At 49.0% G+C, this 10,779-nt stretch overlaps 1 protein-coding gene across 5 annotated transcripts; it reads right to left on the bottom strand.

Annotated features, from left to right (window-relative positions):
* Positions 1-823: 823 nt before the first annotated feature.
* LOC136547249 (pentatricopeptide repeat-containing protein At4g28010-like) lies at positions 824-5,032 on the bottom strand. 5 transcript variants are annotated; one of them, XM_066539214.1, is made up of 4 exons: positions 3,015-5,032; positions 2,396-2,440; positions 1,296-1,328; positions 824-1,122 (listed from the first exon to the last, which is right to left on the bottom strand). In XM_066539214.1, exons 1-4 carry the CDS (start codon positions 4,919-4,921, stop codon positions 1,065-1,067), a joined length of 2,043 nt encoding a protein of 680 aa, XP_066395311.1. In that variant the 5' UTR covers positions 4,922-5,032; the 3' UTR covers positions 824-1,064. The 5 variants fall into 5 exon arrangements, 2 of the variants coding, with proteins under 2 accessions (XP_066395311.1, XP_066395310.1); XR_010781517.1 differs by having other exon boundaries at positions 1,070-1,122; positions 1,296-1,909; XR_010781518.1 differs by having other exon boundaries at positions 824-1,182; positions 2,396-5,032.
* Positions 5,033-10,779: the final 5,747 nt, after the last annotated feature.

Genomic DNA, 10,779 nt, shown 5'->3' with positions numbered 1-10,779 from the left:
CTCAGCAGCGTGTTCCCTGCTGCCACGAGGCTGCGAGCCTGCATCTGCTCTGTTGCGGTTGCGGTTGCGGCAGCCAACACATCGTCAGTTCGTCACAGATGGTACTGCCATTCAAGTGTTCAACAACTAGCTTTTCTCGCGTCGATCGAGAAGGGAAAGATTGAGAAAAAAATACATCTCTCAATTCTACAAAAGGATTATTTGGAGAACCTAAATAAAACTCTATGAAAATTTTGGTTTTATAGTACCCAAAGAACGTTATTTTTACAAAATAACACCAAAAGACCTCCATCATTCAGGGTACGTTTGTATGGATTAGAACTAGCAACTATCCTTTTACTCCTACTCCTATCTATGGACTAATAGATTACCCAAAAAAAAACTAGCCGATGACTAATGAACTCATTTTAACCAAATATATACGAGAGATTACTAATATTTGTGGTATGTTAGAAATATTATTAACTTAATCGTTGAATATATTTTTATAATATACTTAATGAGATATAAATATTATTATATTTTCTATAAATTTAGTCAAACTTTAAGAAAGTTCGATAGGCATGAAAATTTAGACGACACTTAAAAAGGGGTGGAGGGAGTAAAAATTAGTCAACTACTCCCTCCATTCTAAACTACTATAAAATATTTTAGCTTTTCTAGATACATTGTTTTTATTATGTACCTAGACAGCGTATATCTAAATACATAGAAAAAACTACGTAGAGCATTTTATAATTTGTAATGGAGGGAGTAGTTGTTAGTAGTTAGTCCTACAAATCCAGGGTCTTAAAATACCATCAAAAGTAAACTGTTGCCTTAAAGTAGCATTATGTTACATTTGGCACGTGACACTGAGTTGCCTTAAAGTAGCATTGTCACATTTGGCACGTGACACCGAGACTGTCAATTTTGCCAATACTACCCCTGAACTACATGCTTCTTGCCTTCCCTTTTGAACACTGCTGAACGCCTTCCCTTTTGAACACTGCTGAACACCTTCCCCCTGTGCTGCTCCAGCCGCACGTCAGCGTTAAAGTTGCGAGGAGGTGGAGCTCGGCCTTTTAACGAGGACTAGCCGGAGCGGCTGTTTGCAGTTGCTCCTCAACTCCACTCTGTTGCCTGTGAACAGCGTTTGCAGCAGATTACCTACCAGTGGCGGACCTAGAAATTTTCTAGAGCCTGCGCGAACATAAGAATGAAGAACAAGTTCACATATCGACTACTGATATAAAATAAAAAGTAGGGTTTTACCAGCTCCTATTCATTTTAAGAAAAAAGGTAAAAATGGTTACTTGTTACAATGCTTGAAGGAGACAGAGCTGGAGCTGGAGCCGGACAGACCACCAATCATGGAGCAAGGAAAAGGAGATATCACCAATTATCTCAGTAATTATGACAATAAAATAAATTGTACATTAACAAATTGCTACCAAAAGTCTAATATAGACTATGTAAGCTCACAGGAATGCGCTAGATACATTTTTAAACATTTTTCTGAGACCGTCGAAGAATGGTAATTTAACTATGAGTAAAAATAAAAAAATAATTACGAATTACTACATGGTAGTGTCTGAGAGTACTATCGGCTGCTTGTTTTGTCGCTCTGTGAGACTTAAAAACCAACGAAGTGATTGATTATGTAGCAGGTAGTGATCGACGAGTTAATCAAGACGCTGCATTCTCCAGAGCTGCGGTGCTGCACTGGCTCTGCTGTCCTGTGTCAGGTGGTCGCCGACTCGCCGTAGAGAGCCCGGGCAGGTGCCCAGGGTCGCCGGGCCCTGGGTCCGCCTATGCAGATTACCATGGAAGTATGGAACTGTAGCTTTTACCTTTCCTCAAAAACTGCAGCTTATACCAGTTGCTGGTTGTTTTTCGTTGAAGTGGGACCCTGAACAACGCATACCAACTGAAAATGAAAGGGAATTTTCTCTAATGTCATTCGTTAAAACTTGTATCTTTCATCTGTCACTAAAAAACTCAAATCTTATCGATGCCACTACATATAAATTTTAATCTCTTTCACGCCATTACTGATCATATTCTGATAGTCTTGGCCAATAGACATCGAAAAAGCCAAATTACCCTTCTTCTCAGGACACAAATTTAGTTGTTTTCTTTTATGCTATCTTTTGTGGCTAAACAACTTAATCGAAAACTCAAATGTATCATTTCGAAAATTTAAAAGTATAAAAGCTATGATGTCCGATACCAGAAAAAGCTATGATGTAGTTATTTTTTGTAATAAAAAAAAGAGTTAAAGGACTGAATATGTGCTTTTTGCAGCGGTCAATATTTGTAGTAAATGTGAATAAAACAATAACAGCTCAAGCAACAGTATTCTACCAAGTAAATACAGCTAAAACTTGCTAGTATGGAAGGTAGCTCAGCTTACAGAATTTTGGAGGACGTCTCTGTTCTCCTTGAGTCAATTGATGTCCTGTGCCAGAGGCGTAGTAGTCGTACAACAGCTTCAGCAGATTCTCCTTAGCAAGCTAGTCACATTTGCGATCAGATTGCTTCTGCTGGGTTTCAACTCTAGCCTACCCCAACTTGTTTGGGACTTAGGCTTTGTTGTTGTTGTTGTTGTTGTGGTTGTTGTTGTTCCCAGTTCATCAAACAGCAAACCGATTTTTAAATATGTCAATAGCATGCATTCTCAATTCCAATTTCCATCAACAGACTGATATATGTTGAGACGGCCGGATATTTTGGAACAGGTAAATCAAGAAAGATTAAAAAAAACACAGATACAAGTAGTGAGAAAAAAAACTGCAGAATGGTTCAAGAAACCAGAATATTTGGTGATAGCATTATTTTGAGGCATTACACATGAATAAACATTGTAAGGAAACACATCAATTGAAGTGATTACGACTACGCCAAGACGGAAAATGATAGCCCTTGTACAGGATTGCTGGTAAGAAGACGCACACATGGGCAGGAACCAGGCAAGCTGAGTCCAAGGAAATGATATTTAACTTTTTTACAAGAGGATCAGCAGGAGCACTCACAGGGCACGACTGGTCAAGGCTACATGATAGTGGTGGACGGGAGTGAGGGATGGTGGAGCTGATTGCAATATTGATGGCCCATGGCTGTGAGGGATCGAGGCGGTGGTTGCAGACCAGAGTAGCGGCGTCTGTTCAGGAAGGCGGATAATGGTCGAGATAATTTTTGGATCAAGAGCTACATTCTTGGCTCTCATTTCATGTATCAATTTCAGAACCTTGTTTATCTGGCCTTCAGCACTATAGCCTTTGATCAGTGAATCAAATACAGCAACATCAGGCACAAAGCCACTTGCAGTCATCTGTTTAAGCACCCTCTCAGCTTCTTCTAGGTCTCCTAATTTTGCATACATGTTGATTAGCATTGAATATGTCACGGCATCAGGAGCCAGACCCTCAACAAGCATATCCTTAATCAACTGTTTAACCATTTTCGTATCCCCTGATTTGCAAGCGCCATGGATCATTGTGCTATATGCGACAGCATCGAGCCTGCAGTTCTTATCCATTTCATTGAACAGAACCATAGCTAGCTCCATCATTCCCTGTTGACACATAGCTGCAAGCAAAGGAATATAGTGAAATAGCTCAGCTTTTATCCCATGTTGCCTCATTGTACGCAAGAACATTTCCGCACGGTCAACTTCCCACATCTTGCTGAAGCCATTTATCAATATGCTATAGGTGAATGAATCAGGTTCCAATCCAGAACTAGCCAGCTCATCCATTAAGTTCATAGCCATCTTAACCTTGTGAACCCTAAGGAATCCACCAATCAGATAATTGAAAGTCACCAAGTTACACATACACCCCCTCTCGGCCATCATCTCACGGACTTTGACTGCTTGTCTCATCCGACCGATCTTACATAGTCCATGTATAATTGAGTTGAAAGTCACCACATCAGGCTCAACTACAGTATCTCCCTGAATCATCTCCTCAAGCAAACCCATTGCCTCATCCATCTCAAGCACACCAGAAAGCCCTGCGATCAGGGTATTGTATGTCACAACATCCGGTGCCACACCCTTGTCATCCATCTCCTTCCTCAATGCAAGCGCCTCCCTTACCGATCCTTCCTTGCACAGGGAATTGATGAGCACATTGTATGTCACTACATTTGGCTCCAGCCCCCGCTGCACCATCATGTCCTTCACCTTTGCAGCCTTACCCGTCCTTCCCTCTTTACACAAGTCATCGATTAAACCAGTGAACATGATCACATCCGGTTCGATCCCCCGGCGGGACATTTCTTCAAACACCTTGCCTACATCCCGCCACCTGCCGGACCTGCAGTACCCACGAAGCAAGCAGCTGTACACGACCACGTTGGGCTGAACACCACTCCCGCACATCTCAGCCAGCAGCTCCAACGCCGCGTCGAGCTCCGCGGCGTCGCAGAGCCCACGGATGAGCGTGCCGTACGTGACGACGTCGGCGCAGACGCCGACGGCCTGCATGGAGCGGAGCAACGCGACGGCCTCCCCCGTGCGGCGCGACGCGCAGAGCCCCCGCATGACCGTGGTGTAGGACACGGCGTTGGGGCGGGCGTCCGGGTGCGCCTCCTGCGACATGTCGGCGAGGAGGGAGAGCGCCTGGTGCAGGTGGTCGCCACCGCCCACGCGCTGGCGGCAGAGCGCGGCGAGGACGGTGTTGTAGGAGACGGCGTCGCGGACGTCCGGGAGCGCGGAGAGGAGGGAGCGGGCCTCCGGGACGGGCGCCCCGCGGAGGTGGCGGTTGAGGAGCGCCGCGGCGTCCGCGCGGCCCCGGCGGAAAAGCACGGCGAGGAACGGTGCCGCGGGGCGGGGCGGCTTCGGGGACGAGGAGGGCGATGGGGGCGGCAGGTGGGCGGGCGAGGCGGAGGCGGTGTCCAGCGCCCAGACGAGACGGGGCTCCAGGCGCTTCCTCATGGCGGGCCGGCAGCCGGCAGGGGCAGGCTCGGTGGAGGCGGGAGGACGGCGTCGGGCAGCGCCGCGGCGGAGCTTTTTGTCCCCCGTTGCCTCTCAGCAAAGGCCGCGGTGTGCGTTGGTTGGGCTTCCGCGTGGGAAAATCATAGAATAGGCGTTTGGTTGGGCTTTGAGCCTTCCTCGACGCACTTGGGCTGGACAATTAGACTCGTGCACAGTTTCGGCCTGCCGCGACCGTGACCAGACGGCTTTGGTTTCTGCAAGTTTGGGCTTGGGCTCGTTAAATCCGACACCGGTGATCAGCATGCATGGCGCTGTTGCATTGCAGCTGCAGAGTGCAGACAATGCTGCTCAGTCACGTGCATAGCAAGCAGCAGAGGGGGAGTCGGGTCGGCTTGGCTCGCAGAGTCGCAGAGCAGGGGAGCGAGCAGTTCGCCATCTCCTTGCACTGCATCTGCATGGAGCATGGTGGGCCAGCCAGAACATGCATGTTGGACGTAGGCGAACCCGACACGGCGACACACTCACACCGATCACTAGGTCAGCGTGGTGCTGTCGTCCCAGGCCAGGCAGGGGGTCCCATCCCAAGGGCAAGTACATGGCCGGCCAAATGCGCCCCAAATCCAAACCAGCAGCGAGAGCGACCGGTTGCTGCGACGCATTACACCCTTCACGAGTACTAAATGTGACGACCCCGTAAATCCAGTTCCTCTCCTGCCGCGTTTTTATATCGTACTAGTATATGTGTGTGGCTCGTGGAAACCCTTTTGTCTTGGGCCGGCGTGTTCAATTTCTTGCTGCAGGTTTCATCAATTCGGTTTCGGTATGCCTTGTACGTGCTCGATCGTCAGCTCGCTCAGCTCATGTGCCATGTGCTCGGACACGCATGAATCAATGCGGAAGCCGATCGAGCCCATCCGACCGCACTGGTAATAGGAGTAGCTGCATCACGTTATGCTAGTCACGAGTTGCTGCAGGGCGTGCTCCTGCCTCCTGCATTCGGGAAGGAAGGATGGATGGACCAACGATATGATGCCTTGTTGCTTTCGTTACAAGGCGAATGCCAAATCAGAGGCATGCATGCTAACGCTTTTGCAAGTGATGAGACTCACTGGTTGGAATTGGATCAGATATAAGTAACCCTGCTGCACTGTGGTCTACATTTTACATGAACAAACACGTCCAAATTAAAAGCACCCTAGCTATTTGTCAGCTATGATACATACGTACGTATGTATACAGCTGGTCTGCTGCCAAATGTCAGCATATATATGTGGCAAATTAAACTAAACTGCAGGACCCCCAAACTCGCTTGGGCAACTATCAGCTCATCTAAATAAAAGTATAAAAACATTAATCAGATTTTTGTAGTTTAATTAGATAATAGGCCAGTTTAGGCAGTGAAAGGTTTGGTGGGTAATTACGATCCTCACGAGTCACGCGAGCCATGACTCCGTCCCATCCGAACCGTACCGCTCGCCTAGTGCACATCTGATCTACGGATGGCAACGGGATATACCCGTCGGGTATCGTCGGAACGTTCTCTTCCCCGCTACGGAGAATTCATCCCATCCTCGTCCCCGTTAACTGTCTCGGATATAGATTCTTACCCATCCCCGTACCCGTCGGGCATCGGTCGGGTAACAGATACCCGATAAATAAGGACACTTGGGTCGCAGCTTTGCAATCGGAGACATTTTTTCTTCACCCGAGTATAAGTGTAGGAGTCTCGGAGATGCCGAGGAGAAGGAGCGAGGTTGCGAGGAGGACGAGCAAAGATGGCAGAGAGACCGAATTGAGGAAGCGAGGGGCACGAGCGCTCGTGAGGCAGGCGTGCTTGTGCTGCTGGCGGAGATGATGAGAAAAAATTGAATTAGGGTTCCTAGAACACACAAACTATAGATATGATTGTTCAGATTTGGGCCAAAATACCTATGATGAGCTTCTTTGAGCCTAATACTCGCATGACAACTCAAATAGTCGGGTTCCCCAACGGGTAACGGGGACGGGTAAACAAGGAACATTCCCGTACCTGCTATACCCGTCGAGGATGGATTCTTGCCCATTTAGATGCCCACGGGTAAAGATATGATCCCATCCCCGTCCCCGAATGAATCAAATACCGTCGGATATCGGGTATCGGGGCTCCATTGCCATATTTTCTGATCTGCACATGGCCTTGCGGCCCGCCGGCCTTCCATCCCCACGCTACCACCGGCTGCTCCCTGGTCCAATGGACATTCTCTCAACAAGCAGCAGCAGCCCGATTTTGCCAATGGACCAGCAGCAGCCAATGGATCGGTGCTCCACAGTCGACAGTCCCACTCACGCAGGCATACATACAAGCAAGCAAAAAGGGTTTGGTTGGTGGTTGTTGGTTCACTTGAACCTCTTCACGAGACATAATGCACCAGGACGTGTTGCCATTGCCCCCAAACGAAACCACACCAAACCGCAAAGAAAACACCTCGTCCAGCAGGAGTCGTCCCACCAATGCAATGCAAGGAACGTGGAGCCTTCGGCTCCGGCACGGCACAGCCCACACGCCCGGCCCGCGCCAGCCAACTCCTCGCCCCGCCGATCTCCGCACGCTACCAATCCCAATCCAATCCACAACAAGCAGGCAGCAAGCGGTCGAGACTCGAGACCTCGGCTGCATGCGGTCGACCAGCGCACGCAGCGGCTCCCGAGCCCCAACCGGCGGTGCACGGTCGGTCGCTGCGCCACATTAAAACCGCGTCACGAGCTAGTAACACCCGGCGCCGCACGCGTGAGTGCGTGACGCGTCCGGTCCATACGCGCGCGCGGCCGCAGCCGCAATCATTTCCACGCGCCACGTTCGCCTCTCGGCGTGCTCTATCTCCTCGTGCAGAGAGCGCGGCGGGGCTAGGTGCGCGGTGTGCCCTGCTGCCTGTCGCAGCGTGCGCTCGGCGGGGCAGGGCAGCGGCCTCTGATGCGCTGCGGTGCATGAAAAGACGACGAGCAAAGAAAGGGGCGGGCGCGCGGAAAACTACCCGTCGCTGCCACCGCCGCATGATTGTGGTTGGTTGGAGCGTCCGGTCTTTTGGATCCTTTCGGCACGTCAAGAAAACTCGCAATTCATCGGTCTCCGAGGCGGCAGGAGCAACGGCAAGCAAGATCACAAACTCGCAATTCACAATTCACAAAGCAAGCTCGTAACTCGTGTAGTAAAACTGTAGAGCACGACAGCGTGAGCGAGCAGAGAGCAACTACAGCATCGATCTGCTCCTACGAAAGATCGAGTTGCAGACGGCTTTATTTTGTCCGTTACTCCTACGAAAGAGCATGAGCCACGGCGTGACACGGTAACAGAGGCATTAGGAATTGGTTTATACTACTACTCCAGTGGCGCTAGTGTCAGTGCATCTGTACATGATGCCAGGCCACAGTCACACAGGCTTTTCGGATCGGATTGGATTGGAGGCTTGCGCATTGGCCTCCTCCCCTGTGCGAGTGGAGCCAAACGGCGTCTTTGCCCGATACTCTACTCCTACGTTGTTGCCATCGCCGCGCCGGGACAGACCGGTGCAAACGACGAACGGGGGCCTCCTGGGCCGCGCTGCCCTCGGTGTTTTTTCCAGGCGGCCAGCCCAGGCAGAGCCACCGTGCCGGCCTTAATGGAATGAACTGAACAGGTGGTGCCACTTCTTTTCCTTCACCGGCTCCGGTGTGCACCGTAGCAACTGAACTGAATCGGGACCGAATGAGATCGTGCCAGACAGACTAATGACGCATTGCCCATCCATATATATACATATAGACCAGCATGCATGTAAAAATCCGTGCAGTGACACGTTCCCTCAAAAAAGGACGTGCATGTCATGGGGCTGCTCCTTGTCCCTTGAAAGCACTGAGCTACACGATATGAAATATTCTCGGAGCTAGCTACAACAAGGAGAGGTCAGACCGAGGAGGACCAGTGGCGGATGCAGAACAAGATCGAAGGGAAGGCTGGTCTCTTCTTCTTTCTCTCTCCATTTTTCTTGTTTCCTCCACCTCTTCTTCTCCCCCACCCTCCCCATATTTCCACTGATGCAGAACAGGATCAAAGGGAAGGCTGGTCTCTTCTTCTTTCTCTCTCTCCATTTTTCTTGTTTCCTCCACCTCTTCTTCTCCCCCACCCTCCCCATATTTTCACTGATGCAGAACAGGATCGAAGAGAAGGCTGTTCTCTTCTTCTTTCTCTCTCTCTCCATTTTTCTTGTTTCCTCCGTCTCTTCTTCTCCCTCACCCTCTCCATATTTCCACTGATGCACCAGCTGGAGCCCCCCCCCCCCCCCCCCGTTCTATCTGTATGTACATGTAAAACAGAATCCTAGGGTCCATCCAACGGATTAAACATATACTATCAGATTAATTAGGGCTAACAACTGGTTTACTTCGGCATGGGATTTGTTTTGTTTGCAGAATTTATAACAAGGTATTCTGCTGGTTTCTAGTGCATTCATCGATCGATTGGCTCGTCGTCCAGGTCAAATCAAGGGGCTGCCGCCTTGCAGCATGAATATACTAATACTGCTCATCCACGATTGAACCAGATCGATCACTTGCTGACCTGATGGGTTGACAAGCATAAGTTAGTTAGGGTCTTAAGCATTTTCCAACCACATTCTGACTTCTGAGTCTGTTATGATCAGTATCAACATACTTGTAATGTATACTGTGTTTATAGTACATACCACACCTGCAAAATTCAGAGTAGTCAATGCTGTTGCGCAAGGAAAACTCATCCCAGGCATGGAAATTGCAGTCAGTGCTGCTTACATTTTAACTCTGCTGGCTCTGGATGCATCAATCCCGATCACCTGACAAGACGACCTGTAAAAAAAAAAACTGCAAGCAAACGCAGTGCAAAGTACAAACCCAGCCGCTAAGCTTGGTAGTAACCTCATGCTAATGTATGCAATGAGCTCACATGCATGCCGGCGTCAGGTTTTTTCAACTTGTAGTGTTGATCGATGTTGCTGTGAGTATATCACCATGGATATGTTGCCGACAGAACATGAGGTTAGCATCTGATTGAGAGATGCTGGCACACTTGGGCCTAATAGAATTGGATACCATTACACTAAACAGGGAGCGTTGCTAGGTAATAGCAATTTCTAAACCTTATATATTCAATTCCATTACCGCCTGTGACCGGAAGGTCCTGGGTTCGAGTCGCGGTCTCCTCACATTGCACAGGCGATGATAAGGCTCGCCACTGACACCATTTTCCAGACCCCGCACAGAGCGGGAGCTCTCTGCACTGGGTTCGCTCTTTTATATATTCAATTCCATTAGACTCAGTTCTTCAGCAGGCGCTCTGGCTGACCAGTGTCAGGACCTTCATGAGAAACATGCAGCCATTGTTAATCATAGGCCCACAGCACAGAGACCATTGCAGGTAGTATAAGGCTGTGGACCCCAGCACATGAGAAAAGCAGTTGTTGTCGTGGCTGCATATGCAGCCTGCAGCGGCCTCCTCAACAGTGAACACTGAACAGCCAGCTCCTCTAATCCTCTACTTGACCCATTCATTTCCTTCAACAGACTGGGGTTGGCTTCATCAGCCTTCAGCAGCGTCCTCCTCCCTACATGAAAAAAGAGCTGCAGGCTCCAATAAATTCCAGTGCAGGCTTTTTGCCAGCCTTTTGATATGGAATGGCAATATCTGTAATGGCAATATCTGTAACATAACTCCTGCAGGTCTGTTCCTGAACATCATTCTTGTAGACTGAGTAATGATGTTTCTGAGTTTCATATGGAAATGAATCAACATTCCTAAGACAATCAAGGCCTTGTTTAGTTGGCTGAAATTTTTGGGAAATGGTACTGTAGTACTTTCGTTGTTATTTGGC

The sequence above is a fragment of the Miscanthus floridulus genome, chromosome 3 (genome assembly GCF_019320115.1).
Source record: "Miscanthus floridulus cultivar M001 chromosome 3, ASM1932011v1, whole genome shotgun sequence".
Taxonomy (NCBI): Eukaryota; Viridiplantae; Streptophyta; class Magnoliopsida; order Poales; family Poaceae; genus Miscanthus; species Miscanthus floridulus.
Note: the sequence above shows the minus strand (reverse complement) of the source record. Positions and strands in the feature narration are given on the sequence as shown.